This window comes from Ornithodoros turicata, chromosome 5 (assembly GCF_037126465.1).
Source record: "Ornithodoros turicata isolate Travis chromosome 5, ASM3712646v1, whole genome shotgun sequence".
In the NCBI taxonomy this organism is placed as follows: domain Eukaryota; kingdom Metazoa; phylum Arthropoda; class Arachnida; order Ixodida; family Argasidae; genus Ornithodoros; species Ornithodoros turicata.
The window spans coordinates 43,322,962-43,346,856 of record NC_088205.1 but is presented as its reverse complement, the minus strand read 5'-3'; the positions used below and the strand labels follow the sequence as shown (position 1 = coordinate 43,346,856).

The following is a 23,895-nucleotide window of genomic DNA, read 5'->3' as shown; positions in this document are numbered from 1 at the left end:
CCAAAGAGGTTCAACATTCTCAAGACCATATATAGTGACTTCCTTGTCACATGTATTCGTTTCACGAAGTACCAATACACTGATCTCATTTAAGACGTCTTTTAATAACGCTCTTAGTTCATCCCAGTGCAATCTTATACTTCGAATATTGGTATGTACAACAGAAATACAGGATGCTGAATCCTGATTCGCCACAATATTAGTCCACCATTCGCTCATAGATGAAAAAGATTGACAGAGCATTATTTAATGTTCGAAAGTTCACTTTCTGTCGCTATCTTCACAGCCTTCGCTCCTTCAACTTTCCTGACGTAAGTAACTTTTTCTTTAGCCCACACAAATTTATGTCGCAAAGTCTTCGCTCGAGCCCTTGCTTGAAAGAAAACATTTCTGTTTGCCTATGTCAGATTCTCATGAATGAAAATCTGATTGTCTGTTTCTTCACGCAGCTTACTAAGTCGCAGTTAGCTAGTAAGTTATCTAGTATCTAGTAAGTCGTAGGATAGTCTAGGCCATCCTGGCTGTATATGAGATGACAAAATTCTTGGAGTTCCTAGTTGGAAAACAAAATTATGGTAGAATTAACGCGAATCCTTTGCACTATTTCACCAACAGCGATAGCTGTCTGGTCCACCTGAGGCATTACGGTTGCGTCTGCAGAGAAAAAAGAATCTGCACATCCCCGCATGCGCTGTGGATGGGTAGACGAATACTGTAGAACCTTGCTGATTTGATCACGCTTAATTCGAAATTCCACTTAATTTGAAGGATTGCTGCTGTCCTGTCCTCGCGCGTTGCAATCTGACCACACGATTTTAAGAAAACTGGCCCGTATCCCGCTTAATTCGTAAGTTTCCTACCAAATTTCATCAGCTTCCAACCCACGCAACGACTCCCTGCCATAAAATCCACGTGCTTGCTCCCTTGCTGACTTCCCTTTCCCAGCCGCCAATCATGCGGCGCAACCTCCTCACTCCTCGTGCTTCATTGCCACCCAGTGTCGTAGCTGTGCTGCCATTATAGATTATGCGAACCGTGTTTTGGCTTGCTTACGCTGAACTGAAAGTAAGTTTCAGCTTTATGCTCATTGTTTTTACGAATGCAATTCCGAAATTTGCTCAGTTAAGGTCACTTTTTTTGTCACCATAATAATTGTGTCTAAAGGAATGGGAGTTACATGTGGTTGGACAAAACAGCCTGGGGTGCAATGTCTCCCCGCGTCTTCCAAAATGATTCCAGACTCAAAAACTTCCAAAGCTGGCAGGTGCACGGTTCCATTTGCATGGTAAAGAAAGTCACTCTGCGACCATATGGGGCACACACAGGGTATAGACGGAAGTGTGTGCGTTAACTCGGCATGTGCTGCTCACAAAGCATACAAAGCGGTTGTCTGTGTAGTGTCCTGTCTTCTTTTCGCATCATGTCTACGTTTGATCCAAACTAACTCGATCGCATCAATGCTCTTGCAGCTTTTGTTTTCTTTGCATCTCAGAAATGTTGGTGTTTAATTATTTTAACTGTAACAGAAACTACTTCAATGGGATACAACAAACAACTGCCTATTTACAGGGAACATGTTGCGTGTAGCAGAACTAATGTGACATTATATCCAGTCGACCCATGACGCATACTACCCCCCCCCCCCTGTCCCCCACTCCTTCCTGCTGTCCTCTCTTCATCTGTCCACATCTGTACGCCACTCATAGTCAAAACTGCTTAGCGGCGCTAACACGGAATAAAAAAATAACAAACAGAAATCTTTCTACATCTTTGGGTGCGGAAGAAGCACCCAAATGTATTTATCTGCTACTGTTAGGCCTGAGGCTATTCCCTTAACATTTTTCCATCGTTTCGTTGATTTTCTTCCGTTCTACTATGCGTACTTTGCATGATTGTATGTAGTACATGGCTTCTCTGCACCATTACCCAGACTCACGTTGTTCATGGGCACAAATAAATACTTACTTACCTACCTTAGATCTCGCGCCCATGCAGCACTCTCCAAACTATACAAAAAGACGCATGAAAGGGTCGACTTGTAAGAATCATATCCCTTGAGTGTGAGGAGTAGAAAAAAGACACACACACAGATGAGGAAACACACAAAAAGACGGCTCAACACATAACCGGACAACTCATCATGCAACACACAACAACCGCACAACTCGGCGAGCAACGTGGCTTGTCTATTTTGCTTTCTAGCCAAGGCCAGACAGTAGCCAGAGTGCATGCGCAGAGGCGAATTCTTTCCTCTCCGCAGACGCAACCAACATTACAACGTGAGACTGTGGCGCCCTCTGTGAGGCGCGGGCGGAAGCACTTTACTGGATGCTTCAGACGCCCTTCCGCAGACTCTGGAATCTACCCCCCCTTGTACCTCCACTTTACAGCTATCACTGTAAAATTGCTGTGGACGCATTCCAAAGCAACATGCTGTGACACACACATGGAACATACTAGTAAGCCTTGACTCTCTAACTCAGCGGTTCTCAACTGATGTTACTCGAGGGAACCCATAATCATGCCTGCACGACCTCAAGGAACCTACTAAACTGGGGCAACTGTTTCGAAGTGGGTGAGGGGAACTAGATGTCGTACAAGTAGCAAATTTTTATTCTGTATAAGTGATTATCTCATTTACCGGATTCTTTCAACTGTTTCACAATACTTCCCTGCAGATAATGCATTGGGAACTGCCACTGATGTTTGTAAATCCCAAGTCTATGTAGGCAGGAGAGTAGCTCCGAAGTTTCTCCGATTTTCCAATTGCTTGTGATGCTTTCGCAAACAAGAGAAAAGCGAAAGGTGTTGGGTAGAGTTGCGGGTGGGAACCAACCCATGAAGACGACAGCTGCTGGCTCTCCTCTTTGCAATGACCGTCAGCCGCGGCAAGCTGGTCCTGCGATCTTGATGTCAATGTCAATGCCAGTGATCAAACGTCGAGCACTGTCCAATAACAACACTGTCCGAGTGCGATCCTTGGTAGGCACTGAAGTTACATTCGCAGGTGCTGAACAGTATCCTGTTCGAGGAACCTCAGGACAAGGCTCAAGGAAACCCAGGGGTTCCGCGGAACCCCGGTTGAGAAACACTGCTCTAACTCTCTTATATCCAAGAAGAAAAGCAAGGAGCTATTTTGAAAACTTTTAGCCACTCAGAGTATGTTGTCTGAACTACAGGGAGCAAAGTAGGTAGTAGTTATGTGTGCAGTGATACCATCTAGCCATGGAGCAAAGGACATGTGGACAACTGTTAACACCTACTTATGGATGCCCTCGACAACTGTAGCTCACTCAAATTCCGAACAGGTCTTCGCAAAACATATTGTCAGTCATGGCCCAAATCAATGTAGCAAATATTGCCAAAATTCTATCACATTCTGGGTGGTTGTGACCATATAGATTTTCTGCACAATTCTTCAAGAAAAATTTAAAGAAATGCAAAAGCATGGCCATTACCATTGCCACATGAATCTTTGAGCCATGTGCAGTAAACAAATAGGAAGGAGGAGTGCTGATGGTGAATGATTCATAAATCATTTTTATTAAAAGCCGTGATTTGTAATCAACACCTTAGACAACAGCATACTTTGAAAGTGAAGTTAGCGTTCGCAAGATTTTTGTGCATCTCACAGAGAGTGTGAAAAAAAGGTGACTACAGACACTTTGGGAAGTTGCTGATACTGAATTCATACCTTTTGTTGGGAAGCTGTAGCTACACAGGGCAAAACAACTGCTGACACCTACCGTGCGCTTACATTTACATCAAGAGCTTCATATTTCCTACTTGTCCACAGGGGCTCTGTAGTCTTTGCCCTTTGCATGATATCGTTATCTTTCTCAATCAAGAATATCCTGAACTTTGAGTCAAAAACTGTTTGAGAATTTAACGATGAAAGATGAAAGTCACTGAAAAGGTTAGCCACTGTAGGACTCGAACCCACATCTTCTGGATTACTTGGTCTTCTGGATTAACTTGAGGCCTTGTATGTGATTGTCCCTTCTATGTTGTTCCAGCCTCAGAACATCAGTCCTCTCATGTTTGAGAATATCCTTCTTAATTCATTAGGAGTGCATATCATTTTCCATTTTTATTCTTTTCTCTAGCTTGTCATCACAAAGATTGATAAAGCCAGGGATGGTCAGCTGTTGAAGAACTTGGCATTTATACAAAACCTAAGAGACAAATACATGTCACCTCTATGTTTTCCTCAGCCATTTTTGGTCAGGTATGGTAACATCTTTTTCGTCACGTTTTTGTTTGTTGCATGTTCGCATCCACTATGGAGAACAACATAGAAAGACTGTGTAATGACAGGAGTGTCAACGGCTAGTCTTTCAACGTGAGGACATGCCTCTATTTCCAATACAGTCAAACTCCTTTAGAACGAAGCTCAGGGGACCGCGAAAAAATTTTGTAGTAAAGGTCACTTCGTTAAAGGGGATGTCCGCCATCTTGTTTATTTACATTCCCGCTTCGCTCGGTCCGCCTGGCGATAACCATACAAGCAAGAAGGGAAAGCTTGAAAAGCTTTCAGCACCTGTTTCATTTCTTGGTCTCGCCAACCTTGCACAGCATCTTGAGGGGCCGACCTCTCTTCTCCTGACACACACTTGAAGACGATGCCGTGCCGTGCACAAAAGGCTCGGAGCCACCCCTGCGTTCCTTTGAATTTCTCTTCGACACCACACATGGCCGCAAACTCCCTTGCTTTCGCGCACAACACAGGGCCCGATATGGGTATGTCCTGGGATCTCACCTCTAACAGCCATCGGTAAATGCACTTGTCCACTTCTTCGACGTTAGCCACACGTATTCTTTTTCGCGCTGAGGATCCTTCGTTGTCGTCATGCTGCTTCTGTATCTTCTCTCGGTCCTTCAAAAAAGTCGAAAGTGTAGAAGCACTAATCCCAAATTCTTTCGCAACGTCCGATTTCTTCTCCCCGCTATCAACGGCTCTCAGCACCGCGATCTTCTCCTCGACTGTAAACTGCTTCCGCTTCGAGGATGCTCTTGCAGAGGTAGCATCGCCGCCCTTCGCTGACATATCTGCCATAGCACAACTGGCCGCCACAACGGACTCTTCGTGAATGCTGCTGTCCTGGTCTGCACTGTACGCTGTGAACTCAAGTCAGAAAGGAGGTCGATCGGGCTTCGCACTCCAAGGTGACCGGGAATTGCCTGGGAGGCTTTGTGACGGATCATCTGATGATGTCACCCCTTTCCCCAGACAAAACTTGGAAACGTAGATCATAAAGGAGGGGGCCCGCACCGGGAGAAAAACTTGGTATGTACGTATAATCCTCGTAAAACCCGCCGAACTCCCCTGAGTAGCTTCGTTGTATGTGTTGGAAATTACGTTGAAGGGGCCGCATTTTTGTTCGTTATTAAGGTATTTTCGTTGTAAAGAAATTCGTACTACATGTTTGAAAAATATATTAGTCCTATGGGGCTCTGGCGGGACCGCGAAAAAAATTCGTTCTACTGGTACTTTAGTTAAAAAGGCGTTCGCTCTAAAGGAGTTGGACTGTATACACACAAGGGAAAGGGAAATTTTGTCTTTCTACAAAATGCATCTCCCAGATATATATAAGAGCAGAAATTATTTACACCCATCCGAATGGGGACAGTGAAAACATATCTTTATATCTACTAGGCCAGTGTTTCCCAGACTGTGGGTTGCAACAAATTTAGCAGGCATCGCCAAACTGCTCAGGAACTTGAAAAAAGGGACAGCACATGATGTCCTTAGACCGTGCTCTGCCCACTATTCTGCGTCACAAAAAGCCTGTGGCAGCGGACTGCGAGGTCTAACACACAAGCTCACTTTAGTGAATAAGAACAGCCATTCCTGCTGCCAAGCTTTTTTTTTTTCCTTTCACAGTGATTTCTAGCCTGGCTGGTTCACTCTGACTATGTTAACTGTCAAGTGAAATTTTGGCATCAATTTTGTGTACTACTGTTCAAACACTGAAATTCAATGGCTTGAGGCATTGCAAAATGCTGGGGTGGTGGGGGGGTGGTGGGGACACGATATCCTATATTTTTGTTGGATAGTAAGGTAGCAGAGTTTGGGAAGCACTGCACTAGGCATTGATCGTAAGTTTCCTATGCTATGGACCAGCTATGGACATACATCCATTAAGGATATACATATGTTCTTAAAATCATAATTTTGCTGCATGCTTAGCCATTCACTTCTGTTCTGGTACTCACAATCATGCAGTTTCTATGATTGATCTACACCCAATCTACACTTACCACTAACTTCAGCAGACATTGTAGTAATGAGACAGGAAATAGCCATACCTACAAAGCTCAAATATCTAGTTGCCTCATACGTGTTTTCATTTCTGTGTAATGCTTGATTGATGTAGTTTACCATATTTGTGTGAAAAACTTTGTTTACTTTGTAGTTGTCTTTTCCACATTTCTCGAGGTACTATGTATTTCTTGTCTAAGCATAGTGTTATATGCATGTTTTTATTGTTTGTTTTTTCTACCCAGCTCTCTAACACTGGAAGGAATTGCTTACCTACAGTACTTCATTGCATATATTTCTGGAGAATGTAAGTAACATCAATAAAAGCTTATTGCAACATGTGAAATCCAATAATATTGTTTTATTTTTAAATGTGAGGTTCATATGAAGGCATTCCATGTTACAAAGTAGAACAGCTGTTGGCTGAAAAGGGTGTTCTGAAGGGTAATGGTTATCTAGATATCATACCACTGGGTACCCTGAAGTGATGTGGTGAAATTCAGTCCACATATGTAGGAAGGGAGTTGCCTCAGGACAGAAGCCGCCGATATTTCGAACAGAGTCGGCGGCTTCTGTCCCGAGGCAACTCCCTTCCTACATATCTACCGGTTCGCTGGATTTCTACCCACCTAGTCCACATATGTTGTACTTCAGAGATGGGACGTTCCAGTGCTAATTCTGCACTGTCAAGGGCAACTGTATCGATAACGTACTGTTATGATAGATGTAGTATGTTAAGCAGATATTGCATTAAAAGGTGTACAAGGACTTCCTGTAGGTATGGAAAAAAAAAGAAAGTGAGAAGAGTGCATGATTGAAAGTAACTATTCTGAGGTTTGAAAACCTCAGGGTGGATAGGAACATGACAAATCAAAATATGGCAGTTTTGGTGTTCTAGCCTTTTTGACTGTCATATTTCAATCCTTCAAGAAACGGAAAGATATGTGATTAAGGGCATTAATATACAGGGAGCTTTTGTCACAAGGGAGCTTCTGTCATAATTTTACAAAATATTATTTTGTATGAATTTAATTTTTAAATTTTAATTTGAATTGAAATCTGAAATTTCCCAGGTCACAGTAGCATTTTCTTCTCGGAATCCAGAAGCGCATTGCAGATTTATCCCAATACAACACAGAAAATGCTACCTATTGGAGTGGTAACAGCTGGAAATAACGTGCAAAATTGGGTATTTGAGAAGTGCAGTTGCTGGGCCACACTCAGTTCTATAAAGGAGAGATGCGAGAAGGTCATGCACATGGCCTTTCAGTTCCCCTTTCAGTGCTTCTGCTGATAATGTCAGCATGGTTACAACACCACAGTTATCTAAAGCAACAGTGAGAAGGAAAATAAAAGAGGTGGGCGAGCATTTTCTTTCCCACTTTCTTGCACTGCCTTTCATTAACAGCAATCTGATTCTGAAGCAACCAATTTCACTCTTGCTCCATTTGTTTCCAATGCACTAGGTAGTAAGATGAAAGTCACTGAAAAGGTTAGCCAGCTGTAGGACTCGAACCCACATCTTCTGGATTGCCGGTCCAGGGCTCTACCAATTGAGCTAAGCTAACACGCCTTCTCGGCGACTTCCAGGGTGCGTCATCTGAAGGGACAAACCACTCACTCTCTCTCACTCATCCTCCTTTCACTCTTACATTTTTGCTCACTCATACACACATTCGTACGACAGGGATCGACGCAAGCGGCAACTGTTGAACAATCATGCACTAGGTAGTGTTTTCTTTTTTTTTTCTTTTTTTTCTTGTGTTGCATTTGAGTAAATCTACAATGTGCTTCCTGATTCTGGCAAGAAAATGTTACGATAACTTTGCAAATTTCCGAGTTCAATTAATGGAATCGAATTTCTCTTAATTAAATTTTGCTACAATTTACATGGGGTATGTTGCAAAAGTTGCAGAGAGTCGTATATTTTTCTGTAGCATATTTTTTTATTACAATTTCTTACGCGGTTATTGAAACACCCTTGGCACCAAATTGGAAACTGAAGGACAGCTGATTCCATAGGTGACTTGTAATGGAAGATGTGCTCCCTTGCTGACCACAATATCCACCACAAAGAAAACATAAGATGGCCTTTTTACATGATACTCGTTCCTGTAGCTCTGAAGCTAAAAGAACACCGACTGGAAAGACTAGGGCAACAAAAAGTAGGTTGCACCCACTGATGTGACATTATTTCCTGAAGCAAAACTTCTTCACGAGTGGGCTAAAAGTAAAATTTTTATTGATGCATGAGGTAATACGAAGACAAACTGGTATGAATTACAGCTCAACTGTAGTCATATGCACCTAGTACTTCACTTGGCAGTGTGCAGTTCAAGAATGAATTGAGAAAAAGAAAAAGATGGGAAGTTCCTTTTCTTTCTCGCTGTGAATTTGTCTACCTTTTTTTTTTTATACATATATGTTTGACTAGGCGATGCCTGGTGCTACACAGTCAGTGCCTTTCTCTCTATTAATTGGTGGTGCTATATGAAACAACCTACTATACTAGATTAAGACAAATATAGTAAAATAGTTGTAGAGAAAGCTGGGTGAGGTGACTACATAGCATGGTGCATGCGAAGCACGTAATGAAGGACATGGAATACAAAACACCTGTCATGTCACTTATTGTTCGGTATTCCGTGTCCTTCTTTCGCACTTCGTATACACAATGATAGTAAAATATATTAGTATGATTAGTATCACACTGTGCTGTAATATTCTTCTTGAGCTCATCTTGTTCTGAACGAGAAACGAGTCCAGGGAAATGAAGAAATGCTAAGACATACTTGTCCACATAGTGCATGATTTTAGGATTACAGCTGCTTAATGCTAGAAACAATAACTAATGGCATATGGCAATACAATATGCAGCAATGAAACATGTGGCAGCTATTTCTTGGTGAAGTTAGTCAAGAAAATGCATATGTACAGGGGTCTTCACCACAAAAGTTTGCCAGATCCCTCATGCAGCAGTTTCAGTTTCTTTTCCAGCTGGAGCATAGGTCTTTGCTTTCCTCTCTTGGAATTTACTGAAACTCAAAACAAGAATGCTATGTTACCACATTAGGAACTGAAAGTCAATAATACATACAGTATATACATTATTTGTATGGGTTTAAATGTAACACTGGATACAAATATGTACATATAGTAGGTTATTCCTAGTCAAATTATTTAAATTCAGTGTACAAGTACAGTATTCTTTAGGTAAATCAACACTATGGCCAAACATACAGAGAAAACTGTTCATTATAAAACTGGGACCTTTGTACACAATCATGTGTGATAATGTCAGGATCTCCAGCTGTGATACCATATACTGTAGGGGACACGACTGTCTAAAATCAGCACTCTGTGGTTTATCTCATCTCAAATCTCCAGGTGTTGCAAGACTATTTCTTTCGAGTAATAAACATGTGCAGCACATGGTCCACCTTCAAATATGTACAATATTGGCACAACACTTTCAAGCACAACAGAGGTAATATGGGACGGTGAAGTATTGACAAGTGATTTTAGCTAACAGTGTCCCCAACAGTACAAAGAATGGCTGTCTAACTGAACATATTTGCATTCTTTTCAAGTGATACTTTGGTAAACCAAACTTTTTTAAACTATAATGCTAAATCTACATAGTCCTACACACTCCAAAACCATAATATGATTGTGGTGTGGGAGCCAAAAGAACGCAAGCTACCACAACGAATGCCGGAAGGAAACTGATTTATTTCGTGGCATGAGCCACCGATGGAAAGCGGGGGCGTGGCGCGAGCCTAGTCATCGTCGTCCACTACAGGGCCCCCCCGCCAGACTCCGTGAGGAGCGATCGGCCCAGGAGACTCGCTTCTTCGGGGCGGTGGACGAGTCGGGGGCATGATGGGTCGGCAAAGGGGACGGTGCAAGGGCAGAGAGGGGAAATGAGGACAGCGGTGGTTCGGTGAAGGCGGGCTTCAACCTGTCCACGCTTACAGAGTCCGGCTTCCCGTTGACGCTGATCTTGAAAAACTTGTCGGCTCGCTGTAAGACGGGGTGAGGGCCAGAATATGGCTGCTGAAGGGGCCTTCGAACGGCGTCCCGCCGGAGGAAGACGTGAGACGCTGTTGAAAGGAGCTGCGGTAGAAACGGCTGTCGGGATGGACTCGCACGGGTGGGAGTGGGCCGAACGTCGTGAAAAATACGCTGGAGGTTTTCTAGGTAGGAGCTGTGGCTGATGGTAGAGGGTTCGGAGTGGCAGAAGAAATCGGTTGGGAGCCGTAGCGCAGTACCGTAGACAAGCTCGGCAGAGCTACAACCGATGTCAGTCTTCAGGGTGGTACGAATGCCGAGCAGGACGACGGGAAGCAGTGATGCCCAGCGGGTCGGATTTTCGTGCGCCATGAGGGCGGCTTTCAGCTGTCGATGGAACCTTTCTACCAGGCCGTTTGATGAGGGATGGTATGATGTTGTGCGAATGCGTGTCGTTCCCAAAAGGTCCAGAAAGGCGGCGAAAAGTCTGGCCTCAAATTGAGGACCCCGGTCAGTGGTGACACGTGAGGGCACTCCAAACCGTACGACCCAGGTGGAGAAGAAGGCGTCTGCCACGGTGGGTGCTGTGGAATCAGGGATGGGTACGGCTTCCGGCCAGCGGGTAAAACGGTCGACGGCTGTCAAAATGTACCGGTGGCCGGAAGATGGCGGTAATGGGCCTACAAGGTCAAGGTGGACGTGATCGAAACGTGCGTCAGGGAGAGCAAAGCGGCCAAGCGGGGCGGACGTATGGCGGGAGATCTTGGAACGCTGGCAGGAGGAACAGGAACCAACCCAGGCGCGAATATCAGCGTTCATCTTGGGCCATATGAAGCGGGACCCAATAAGGCGTTGTGTGCCTCGTACTCCTGGGTGCGAGAGTCCGTGATGAAGGTCAAAAACTGACCGACGGTAAGGCTGAGGGACATAGGGCCTGGAAGGAACTGTGGTTGTGTCACAGCAAAGGCGGAGGTCTGAACCGGGAACGGGAAGGTCTTCAAGATGAAGGGAAGTGGACGATCGGCGTAAGGCTTCAAGGTCAGGATCGCTAAGCTGAGCACGCGCTAGAGCTTCAGGAGAGAGGGGTTCGACTGCAGCAATGCGGCTAAGGGCGTCGGCAGGGCAGTTCGCCGATGCGGAGACATGCTCAACGCGGGTAGTGAATTCTGCCAGGAAAGCTAAATGCCGAATCTCACGAGGGGAGTACTTGCTGCTGGCCGAGCGAAAAGCGTATGTCAAGGGCTTGTGATCGGTGAGTATGGTGAATTCTCTGCCGTCCAAAAAGTAGCGGAAATGCTTGACGGAGAGGTACGCAGCAAGGAGTTCTCGGCCAAAGGTGCTATAGCGGGCTTCCGTTGGCTTGAGTGCCTTGGAAAAGAACGCCAGAGGATGCCAAGTGTCACTGGACTTCTGCTGCAGCACTGCTCCGACTGCGGTAGAGGAGGCATCGACCATCAGAACGGTTGGTGCATTTGGGCTCGGGTGGTGCAACAGAGTGGCGGAAGAAAGGAGCGACTTGATAGCACTGAAGGCGTCGGAAGCGGCATCCGACCAAACCAGGGAATATGCGCGACTGGCAGGACCGGAGCCGGTGACATGTTGGTTGCTGCGTCGACGTGATGTTTCAGATTGGTGCAGGAGCTCTTCGAGCGGACGTAGAGTGTGGGCACAGTGGGGTAGAAACCGTCGGTAAAAATTGACGAGGCCTAAAAAACGGCGCAACTGGCGAACAGACTGGGGCTGTGGGAAGTTCACGATGGCAGCGACTTTTTGCGGGAGCGGTGCGATACCCTCCGAGGACACGCGATGGCCAAGAAATTCCAGCGACTGCGCTCCGAATTCGCATTTCGCAATATTGATGACGATTCCATGGTCGGCAAGGCGAGAGAAGAGGAGCTGAAGATGTTCGAGGTGCTGTTCAAGGCTCTCGCTTGCGACAAGGATGTCATCAATATATGCAAAGACGAAGGGCAAGCCCCGAGTGACGGTGTCGATGAAACGCTGGAAAGTCTGTGCCGCATTCCGGAGCCCAAAAGGCATGCGAATGAATTCAAAGAGCCCAAATGGGGTGGTGATTGCAGTCTTCGGGATGTCACATGGCGCTACAGGGATTTGATGATAGGCTTTAGTTAGGTCGATTTTCGAGAACATCTTCATGCCGTGCAGGTTAGCGGTAAAATCTTGGAGCCTAGGTAATGGGTAGCGGTCGGGCTTGGTGACTAGGTTGAGGGCGCGGTAGTCTCCGCACGGCCTCCAGTCTCCCGTCTTTTTAGGCACCATGTGGAGTGCTGAAGACCAACTGGCGGAGGATGGACGGGCGATACCGATGTCCAACATGTGCTGGAACTCCGCTTTGGCTATCTTCAGTTTCTCGGGTGATAGCTGGCGAGAACGGGAGAAAACCGGTGGGCCCGTGGTTTCAATGAAGTGAACAACATCGTGCTTGACCGATTTCGTCCAGTCAGGAGGTTGTGTGAGTGTGGGGAACTGGCGCAGGAGCTCCGAGATTGGCAACGAAGTTGGTGGAAGGGAAGTTCCACTGACGCCAGCAGCAAGGTGGGGAGCGGCAGGGAATGCGTGGGCCGATAGCCTGGTCTGGGTATCGACCAGAAGGCGTCGTGAGACATCTACGGAGAGTGCGAAATGGTGCAAAAAGTCTGCTCCGAGTATAGCGTGAGAGACGGCGGCAACGCGAAACACCCAAGGAAACACTTTTCGCAGGCCAAGATTAAGGGTGAGCAGCTTCTCATGGTAGACTGGTATGGCGCTGTTGTTCACAGCCATAAGGTGATAGATTGCGTTTCCGCGCCGGTCGCTCGATGAGGCAGGTAGAACGCTGACGGCAGCTCCAGTGTCCACGAGGAAACGAGTCTTGCTGGAGCGGTCCACAACAAAGAAAAGGCGACTTGTGGCGGGAGAAGGGAAAGCGGTGGTCGCCGTCATCGGTTCCCGGGGGCGTTTCCCGACCAACCACATGGATGCGTGCATCGCATGGCGGCCTGACCGAAGCGTTCGTGGTACCAGCAGGGTGGTGGGTTCTGGTTATCAGCTGGAGAAACGCTGCGGTGGGAGTAACGCCGTGGGGAACGGCGGAATCTTCGGAATCTGCCAGAACGACTTGGGGAGCGGCTGCGGTTGTCACGGAACTGGAGTGCGGCGACTGTGTCGGAGAGGCGGTTAATGTCCGCGCGCATAGACGAAAGCTCCTCGGCGAATGTAGACGGGGCCGCTGAAACCGGTGGCTGGCAGCGGGGGTTGGGAAGGCGACAGGACTCGGAAACGGCTGCAATGGGAGTGCTCGGGCTTGCTACTTCCGTCACCTTGTCAGCCAGTTGTGCGAGCTGGGCCAGAGGTAAGGCAGTGGCTGTAGCGAGGACCATTTGCACTGAGGATGGGAGCCTCGACAGAAACAGTTCGCGAAGCAGATCGTCGTCAAGAGAAGCAGCTCTGTCGGCCAATAGGACTTGCATGGCGCGGAGTAGCTGGGAGGGCCTTCGGTCCCCCAGTTCTTCGGAGTGCAAAAGCTGTTGGAGGCGCGTTCGCTCAGAAATGGTGGTGCGCTGGAGGATTGAGCTCTTCAGATGGTCGTAGGGATTCTGCGCCGGAGGGTTGGCAATGATGTCGGCGACATCCATGGCGATCTCGGGGGGAAGGGAGGCGAGGAGATGACGGTACCTGGTTATCTGGGATGTTATACCAGCAAGGAGAAATTGTGCCTCGACTTGCTGGAACCAGATGAACGGGCTGCGAGACCAAAACGGTGGTAAGCGTATGCCGACATGAGCCACGCCCGGTTGAAGAGGGGTTGTAGCCGGGGTCTGTGGGGAAGGCTCGTCTCCAGAGTGCATTGTTGAAGGGCGAAGCTACGTTCGGGTCACCAGAATTGTGGGAGCCAAAAGAACGCAAGCTACCACAACGAATGCCGGAAGGAAACTGATTTATTTCGTGGCATGAGCCACCGATGGAAAGCGGGGGCGTGGCGCGAGCCTAGTCATCGTCGTCCACTACAGTGGTAACAACAGCCAATACCACAGCAGAAAGGATTCCTTGCTGACAGGGGATGTTGCATTTCTTCAGGCTTTTAGCATGCCTTATGTGTGTTACGAAATACTCTTTCCTACAAATAGGAAGTTACTCCCGCAGTGCATTATTTTGCTGTCTTCGATAAGCTGTATTCCAAAACGATGCTAACATCATACAACAGTTGCAGGTCACATGTGGGGAAGAAAGCTCGCATCAAATGTTCACCTGCTGAATAGATCCTACCGACTTATGAATATTGTCTGTGCACATTTCACACATACTCATCAACTCTTTATTGGGGCCTTGTCTGGCTTTTGGAAAAGCACACAATTTATTCCTCCTTCAAAACAAGCACTCCCATATTGTCCCTTAAACAGGAAGATTCCAATTTGATCATAATGTGCTGCCTGCAATCTCAAGAATATACAAGCTTGGAAAGATGTCTGCACACTGCTTCCACAGGAGAAACGATGGCAGAAGTGGAACAAATGTTACCATGCAGATCGGTTAATTGAAAGTTAGTTATTCTTGCATAATGTAAAACCCCGAGACTAGGGAACATTAGGGTTTTACATTACACATCAACTTCACCAACTCGCTTGCTTCTTAGCCATCTTTTCATAGTTATTCTCATTCTAACTAACATAACAGACAGTTTCAGAGCAATTATGCATTTTTTTTTGTCTGACATGATATTTAGTGGCAAATTGCTGACCTTTCTAAAGATACTTACTCTCCATTTGAGCCAGTGTAATGGGATCTCTGGTGCCGATTTCTTCGGCAGAAGCAGAATACCAGAAGACAAAGGAGAATAAGGATAGGCAAGAGGATTCCCAAAGTGATGCCAGCAATCTTTCTTGCATATGCTGCATTGCCTAGAAAAGACAGGAAATACGACATACTATACTTTGGTCAGGACATGCGAATGAATATTATCAACTATTACTTCCTGTTGCCTGCCATCTGTCGGGCATTTGACAGAATATATATTGGAGGGAAAGAGAAAGCACCTGGATGCACTTTTTTTTTTGTAAATGTGTTGCAGCTTACATATATTGTATCACATACAGAGTCTATGGTACAGCTTAATTTTTTTTATTATTTCTGAGTGCATGAAAGTGTTGCATTTGGAGTACTCATGAGGGAGTGCCTCCAAATCTCGATGGTGCACAAAAAAGTAATGCCCTATGCAAGTAGGTCAGCTGTTTGTACAGCTCCCTAGTTTCCTTTGTGGGCCCTGTGTTGGCCAGCTTGGGCAACTTTGCCGGGTGTGTGTCGAAAAGACGGAAGAAAGTGCTCCTGCAAGGAGGCGGAGCCTCACGAGGGAAGGAGAAAAAGGACGATGAAGCAGAGGCAAGAGCGTGCTCAGCGGTGGCCAGTTCAGTGGCGCCGGGGCAGCGAAGAAGACTGGAAGCTTGGAGCTCCCGGAACAGGACGCTGACAGAAGGCTCCGGCGCTTCACGGACTTGAACGTGTGAGAGGTTACACTGGTGTATACCAGGTTGGGTATGTATTTAGACTATTAAACCTTTGGTTTGGGGACTACAGTCCTGTGTGTGTTTGGTCTCCTCTTCCTCTCGTTCTCACTGGCATGGCTCTTGGAACCCAAAGTGGGAAAGCAATTCCCACACCTTCTCTTCTCCACTCCCCATCAGTGACCTTATTGGTCCCCCTCCCAATAAGGGTGTATGAGCTCACGGTGAGGCACATGTGGTTTCTCCTGTGGAACTATGCGGAGAACCATGCCGGTATACGAACACTCCTTATTGCTTCCTTGTGAGTAGACAGACTGTTTCTCCAAGCTTTACCCTCTCTAATGCACAGACAAACTGTTGTGGTATATTAGGCTACAAGCTTTCCTGATAAATGTGCCTCAACTCCTGTTCGGTATTGCATGTTTGCAAGGACGCAATGTGCTTGGGTAAGCACCAATATACCAGCAATATGCACCCTCTGTTGCTAGTATCCTTACTAACTGTAGTATTTTTTTAGTCTAAAAAACTAAACACTTCTTGCGGAACCCGTACTTCCACCGGAGCACAATTTTTTATTGTAATGAGTAGAGCACGGATTTTCATGCAAATGCATGTTTCTTTCTTGATATGGTTTCGTATCTAGACGATGAAAAACGCTTTTGGTCTTGGTTTGGGACCAATCAGAGGGGTTCTATGGTGCATATAAACGCATGTTTTGCACATTGTGGCATATTTCTCATGAAAATGCGTGAAAAATGCATATTTGGCCATTTTTTAAGTTGCAAGAGCATATTTGTTTTTCATGGATGGTTCTGCTTGTTTTAGTTGAGCCACTAGTTGGTAGCGTGTCTGCCAACTTATTTCAAGGTTGCAGGTTCAATCGCGGCCAAGGGCACCACCAGCTTGGTGCCAGGGTACATGTTGCTTAGATATGCCAGCGTTCATGAGGATCGTTAAACAGAGTGTGCCGTGCGCAGAGATCTCGTCGCACGTTACAGAAGCCTCCGGTGAGAAAATTAACCCACAGACCGACAACTGTGGCATCACTCATAATCATAGTAATAGACCTCTACCTGTTTGTAAACAAATGACGTCATAATGTTCGACAGCGCCACGAGTTTGGTAGAGTTGAACTACGTTCAAAGCTAGTGGCGAACAAGATCACGTCCGAAAGCCACGGTCCTGAGGAGATTACGATGGTCTCTGAAAGGAACGCGACCTTCAGTCCTACTCTTCTTTCAGCGAACAATTGCCCATTCTTAGAACCCAGCTCTCCCCTTATGATCTGTTTTGGTTTCGGTCTGTCTACCAACGTCATGATGACGTTTGTCGGGTAGAGGTTTATTGCACAAAGTGCAGCTACAAATTGACAGTTGTCAATTTGGGGCCACTGAGTTTTCAGTCCTGCCACTTTCTGAAAGGTCTGGTGTAACTGCCGAACATGACTCCAGGAGCCATGATATAATCTTGTAGTGACTCCTCCACCTTGTGAGAACTCTTGTATCTTGCATCTTGTATTCTTGAAACAGCCGCGACGGGACATCCTGTGGATATACGGCCAGGGACGTCCATCTATCGTTCATCTACAGACATCCATTTCCAGAACATTGTGATCTGTTTCAGACGTCTGCATGAGAAAGTGTTCTGTGCGTAATTCACCGTACTTATTGACATGTTAGAAAATACTGCTGACTTGAAACAGAATATTACATAATAGACTAGCGAAATTTGCAACACTGAATCGTATGCCGCCCACGTTTCCTCCGCGTTCCAGAACATATCCCAAGTCAGACATATAGAAGAGACTCCAGATGGAGTCGCATTAAGATATCCACAGGACGTCCACGCAAGCTTTCAACGGGACATCTCGTGATTTCAGACGTGATGGGATCGTGAGGGTATCCTCGGGACATTCTGTTGTCTGGGTTGGCTGCTTATGGCATACGTGTTGCTTATGCAATAACCAACAATGTCGCAAGTTGAAATGCATTCATTCATGATCTCCATTCGTGAATTGTGCCAAAAGGGCTATATGCTCAGTTCCATTAAACTGTTGAACCTTCTACATCGGTCAAACTAAGAGATGTGTAAATAACCACTTAAGAGAACATTCAGAACAATGTTTCCAACAATTCACCAACTTCTGAGCAGTTCCAACTATTAGATAACTGTTATTACCACCTTCTTGCTGCCCCTAATCTAATCATTGTGACACGATGGCAATGTGAATGATGAGCGACATCAAACACTGATTCACGAACTATGTACCACGTTAAAGCTCGTTAAATTCATGCTTGCAATATTTGTCATCAGTCACCAGTGCTGTGTGCAAACATTGAAAATAGAAAGTGAATACAAGCAACACAGCATTTCCTTCAGGTGCTACTGGGCTTGAATGTGGTTGGCAGGCGAAAAATGTCGGTTGCTGTGGCAAGGATTCGTGATCGAGCTGTGATGTCTTACGTGCAGTCTGTTTTGAGGCCCTAACGATGACGAAGTGTAATAAGACTTACTGATGCAGGTGACATCGACACCCCACGACCACAGTCCATACTCCTTGCACTGTCGTACTTCATGTCCCACCAGCCTGTAGCCGTCGTTGCAGGAGAACCTCACTGTGCGACCCACAAAGTTCCGAATCTCACTTTTTCTGCCGTTGGCTGGCTTGTCGATGGCAGGACAGCGAATCACTGCATAGTGAAAAAATGATGATGATTATAAAACGCCAGAGAGAGGATGGGGCTCTGGCTGAGATCAATTGGTAAACTCGAATAAAAATAGTCTAGGGATCACGAGACTCGGAGAAATATGTGCTCCTATCTGTGTCCATTGCAAATTTTGTGCGTAGATTGGGTACTTCCTTCCATTTCAAACTAGATGCAGGAATCTAGTTTGTAGCAGGCCGCTGCTCGATAGAAGTTTATTCCAGTTCTACAAGAAGGGCAAAGCTATTGTCTCCGTCATCCTGCTCACACTACTATGGAATACTTGGTGCTGCGAGTGTTGACGTGCCTTCTCCATCTGATACTGCAAACAATATGATTTTTCCCCCTTCAAGCTCGCAACACTGAGGTCTTATAAGCAAATATGGGCTGTACTTATGGAATACATTCCTAATTTCTGTTACTGCACCCTGATCTTCGACTTTTGTCCTGTCTGAAGCAACCCCTATCGGAGAATGCATACATATCCTCTGAAAGCTCCCTCTCAGTTTTGAAAGTTTTGAGATCTCATTGAAAATCGGGGTTAGAAAGCAACAAATAACCATCGTTTCTACTGTGTTATTGTCAGAGTAGTCTTAATCTCATCTCTAGGGCCCAGATTTTTGGGCACTAAAGAGGCACCAATAGGCAGGCACTTAAGCCCCCAAAAGCACCAAAATAGGCAGTAAAAAGAGATAATAGGCACATTCTCCTGAGGATGTACATGGAGTTTCTTGTAAAGCTTTTCACGACATGCGATGCTGGTGCTTGCACTCGTTATAATAATATGATACTAAGCAAGCTTCAACTCCTTATACAAGAATAGTACTTCAATGCATGGGGTCAAACCCCAGAACGGCACCACAATCTTTTACACTGGTATTTTAGCCGCTCATTGTCCTGTAAGTACACTATAACAAATCATGTTTTCAGTATCCCAGCCAGCCTTGAAGTTTTGGAAACGTCAAGAAAGGCTGTGTGTCTTGATCCCTTTTTCTGTATGAATATCTTCTAGCTAACCAAAGTGCAGAAACCAAAGTGCCTCCAGCTACCAGAATGAAAGCAACCTACGGTCGTGAATAAAAATAAGAAAATATACAATTGCGCACAAAGCTAATATGGCATAGTTGCACGACACCTCTACATGATCTACCATGGTCATCGGAGACCAAGATCAAACCTTGCTGCACGAGGAGCATATAGCGTGTCGCACGAGAAATTGGACATAGTTAGCACTGTCGCTCTTAGTTTTTGCGTCTAAATATATATGACAAGTGTAATGAGGGCCTGGCAAGGTTAAAAAAAGGCAATTATGCAGTGAGATAGTGAAAAAGGCAGGCAAACTGGAAAATGTCACGTTTAGGCACTTTTAGGCATTTATAGACAAATGCCTAAAGATCCTTGCCCTACTCATCTCCATTTCTTCCCTTTTCCACTTCTTCACGTTGTAGGCCCAAATTAAAGTACTTTTTCATGCCAACAGTGTGTCTGCAGATAACAAACAAGTCCAAGAAATCATCAAAACCCCTAAAAATTGTTAGTTTCTTACCATCCATATGCTGTCGAAAGCAAGAGTTTGTCTCCGTAGCAACCTATAGGATTGTAGTAATTTTCTTTTCTATCCTACTTTCTGACTATTGCTGTCTATTAATTATCTAACAGCTGCCAGAGGCTTAGCTTGCCATAGTGTTGCAGTTAGTGCTACCACATGAACTACTAGTGCAGTTGAATTTCCAGCATATTGCACTTGCCTATGCTTATTTCCACATCGTAGGCACGATAACATGCCATTAATGGCAATTTACCCTGCCAAAAAATATGCATCATCAAGATGGACATTTATCTATATGTTTATATATATTTGGAGGTTACTCAGAGGCTGTCTTTTGAGACTGTCTCTTTTCCTGTACATCTGCAGTCTGATGACCATTTAATCTTCATAATGAGAGTACAAAAAGAGTGTGTTGGCAAAATGAATGCACGGTTAAAGGGACTATCGCATCCATCCCGGTCGATTCCGAAACTGTAGTGCCTTTTTACTCCGCGTTCATCACTGATAATAACGCCGAAAACCCGACGCGACTTGGCAGCGTCGTTCCTGTGTGGTTTGATATAAAACTTGGCAAGAGCAGACGACGCATTCCTGGATTCCCTCTCTGGAAAGGTCACACGGACGAGGCCAATCACTGCGCACCCTTTGACATGGAGAATACCAATCACGGAGCAGCCGGAGGGACCTTGGTAGCCTTGGCAACCGACCGACAGGCGGGCGGGCGAGGCGGAATGCTAGGGGACGGCGTCTTCTCTGTTACCGGCTCGCGGAATGTTGTTTCTGGTTAACTTTGAACGTGTTCGTACAGCAAGGAGCGTAACGCCGTGTTTCACGTAACATGGTTACGTCTGCACTCATACTGGTAAGCGAAAGTCAGCGTATTTACCGAGGACTTTTCACTCAGTATATTGCGATGCGAACGACAAGCAGACGATCTCGGAGACAATCGCCTGCGCTGCGCTCCAATTCGTGCGCCTGGCTTACGTCATCGTCGTGGCTGCAGATGGAATGCGGATCTTTAAAACTCGTTTACTTAATATGTAAGCTGTTTTCGGAAGAGAAATTTGGCAAAGTTGACTCTGAAGTGGTGAAGAACATTACCCTTTCGGTATCGTACATACGTTCCCGGATGCGATAGTCCCTTTAAGGAACGCGGAGAAGACACAGACGGACGGACAGAAGACAGTGTCTGTGTCGTTTGTCCATCTGTGTTCCTTAACCATGCATGTAAGAATATGCAAGTGCACCGTTCCCTTAAATTAGGAGCAGAATGAGGCCCGTGCGCCATTGGCTTCCTTCTTTAACAGTCTCCAGTGGCACCCTACAATGTATTCATTTACTTCTGATGATGATGTTATTTTATATCTGTGTTTCTCCCACTGGTTTCCAGGTTTCAGTATGGTTTTCAGCTCAGAGTAGAGGTTATGTGCCGAGTAGAGTTACATGCAGAGAAAGTGGCCAACATCGTTCTTCTAACAAAGTCGAATGAAAAATAATTTGTACCTTCTTCTTTTATTAGCTTTGCCACACTGTGTGCTTCAGCCTCATTGGCTTTTGTTGTTGCTGCAAACTTGCGGTCACCAGTGATGATGAAGTCGTAAATGCATGATTTAGATGATGAACATGTCTGGAAAAGGCAATATGTTACTAAAAGAGCTGCTGTCGAAGAGTGTCACTGTCTTCTGAAAAGGGACAGCAAGGCTCACCAGATCTGATCCTGACACATATTTTCTTTTTATCAGTGTCGCAATTTACGCCAATCGTGATCTCGATAGAGAGCATTCTGTCAAACTATATGAAGAATTTGTTTGCAATACCCCAAGAAAATTATCAGAAATGCAAATATAGCGTGCAATGGGCATGGGTAATACTATCCCCTATCAACAGTGTGTAGAGAAGATGTTCAATAACTGCATCGCCAGCTGTGCTAAACTTGTGCTAAAATGATGAGAGGGTTTCAATACACTGTGCACTGTGTGTGACACTCGTTCAGTGCAAATTCCACTGCATGTACTTTTCTGTGAATTGCTTGCCCGAGTGAAATTGAAATGAGGTGTTCTTATAGATACTGTTCCTCATACTGGTTTTTGACGTTTCTCATTCAGCAAGCTCTTCTCTCAAATCGTGATGCCCATGCGTCAAATCCAAGTGTTGTGGGCTGATGTGTAGCTGAGGATTCAGAAATGAGTAATTTTGTTCCCAACCCCAGTGCCTCAAGTAGGAAAATATTGCCGGTTTGCTACAGTTCCACCTTAACAATTTTGCACTACATAGGAGATTAATGCAAGTAGCAGGACCTCTCGAGCCTGAAAATATTTAAATGCAGCCAGGTTGAAGCGAAATTTGTTTCAGGGAATGTCCATGTAATATTTTAATGCTAATATGTCGAGACCTGCAGGATTACTCTCTACTTAAGAACTCGGAATTTGCAGTAATGGATTTTTGATATTTTTCATATGGAAGGTACCTGGGTGATTAATTTCTTCCTTTCAGCCTTTTTGTGTCCCATTAGAAATATTGCTGTTGTGTGCAAGTTCATATTAACTGCTCGTTCTGATAGAACGAAACATTTATTCAAAATTCAACCCATAGGTATGCACCAAACATAGTAGAGGGTGATAGGTGATGCAGTCCAGCTTTCGATGTCAGTTCACTTAGACTTACGTCTGCGATGTCTTGTGGACGGAAGCTGAAGTTTTGTGGTATGGCTGGAGGGTCTCCTAAATTGGGCCTGAAACCCTGGTCATCGTAATGCCCGAACAAGTAACCCGTTGCTTTATGATTGAAGAGTGCATCGTTTTCTGATAGCCTCCCTGAAATAGCACACAACAGTAACAGATGAGCAGAAAAGGGTCAACGTTATGCTGTTAATGCATAACTTCTGTTAAAATATGCACACTATTTGCAAAGGGGGTTGTAACACCTTGACATTGGTGGTTAACTTTGTGATGTTTACATTATTTGTACTGAAGGCCAGAATAATTGACAGAAAATAATTATTGTCAACCTTATCGAGTTAACTTGGGCATCGCCTACCAGCCAGCAATGAAGTGAAAAGAGTGACGCCCTTAGCCATCGTTATTGGTTCCCATAAGTTCATTTCCCAACATGGTTTCCCACAGGAGCAGGCAGAGTAACTGGATGCATTCACAGGTGCAGTTTTCTCCCTTTACAGTAAAAGTTGGATTGCATGCTAACATCGGTGCCATCTTTACACATGTATTCAGTAGAGCTTGTGAAGTGTCAACGTCTGCTTAATATAATACAAGAACAACAACTTTATTTTGATGATGATGATGACTCCCTAGGGAGTTTCAGCACCACAGGCAACACTCTTGCTCGTGGTATTATAACGATGTAACAAGTGGACTGAAGTGGGGTAGTTAGTGGAAGTACATACTGAAATAATGAACTGAAGCACAAAAATACGGTACACGTAGGTTGAAGACAATAATTGACAGACACAACTGCAGACTCGAAACTATCGTGAGTTTACTGTGACCAAGACAAATATAAATTATTGGGCCCTTTGTATTGTATACATTTGCTCTCCAGAGGAACGCTGTAGTAGGAGCGGACAAAGCCTAGCTCCTAGGGAACGCGCTTGTGTCGTGGGAATTTCAAACTGTATGGGTTATAATGATTTATAATGCCGATAATAAGTTATACCGCTCAAGCTGGTGAGATGTGAAGCAGCGATTCTGAAAATGAAGGAATGTGCTCCCTGTTGAAACAAATATATCTGCAAATTGATGCTTGGAGAGTGAACTATCCTGTCAAGTGGGTTACACTTGAGTGTCTGGAGAGCACCCTGTTGAAGACATTGGTTTGCAGAGTCATTTCGTTGTGTCGTAGCTTTGCATGAGAAGC

The 23,895-nt window shown here is 45.3% G+C and overlaps 2 protein-coding genes across 6 annotated transcripts in view; one reads left to right on the top strand and one right to left on the bottom strand.

Annotated features, from left to right (window-relative positions):
* The window catches only part of LOC135394413 (GTP-binding protein 8-like), a 29,425-nt gene extending 22,815 nt beyond the window's left edge, over nt 1-6,610 (top strand). For all 3 annotated transcript variants that reach the window (XM_064625144.1, XM_064625143.1, XM_064625146.1), the window contains 2 exons: nt 4,107-4,228; nt 6,508-6,610. In XM_064625144.1, coding sequence (XP_064481214.1) covers nt 4,107-4,228; nt 6,508-6,577 — 192 coding nt within the window. In that variant the 3' untranslated portion in view covers nt 6,578-6,610. The remainder of the gene's footprint in view (nt 1-4,106; nt 4,229-6,507) is intronic.
* A 1,877-nt stretch (nt 6,611-8,487) lies between these two features.
* The window catches only part of LOC135394410 (protein mesh-like), a 159,434-nt gene continuing 144,026 nt past the window's right edge, over nt 8,488-23,895 (bottom strand). For 2 of the 3 annotated variants that reach the window (XM_064625139.1, XM_064625140.1), the window contains 5 exons: nt 22,690-22,838; nt 21,529-21,652; nt 18,285-18,461; nt 15,030-15,171; nt 8,488-9,303 (listed from right to left, as the gene is read on the bottom strand). In XM_064625139.1, coding sequence (XP_064481209.1) covers nt 9,231-9,303; nt 15,030-15,171; nt 18,285-18,461; nt 21,529-21,652; nt 22,690-22,838 — 665 coding nt within the window. In that variant the 3' untranslated portion in view covers nt 8,488-9,230. The remainder of the gene's footprint in view (nt 9,304-15,029; nt 15,172-18,284; nt 18,462-21,528; nt 21,653-22,689; nt 22,839-23,895) is intronic. The other variant, XM_064625141.1, reaches the window with a different exon arrangement.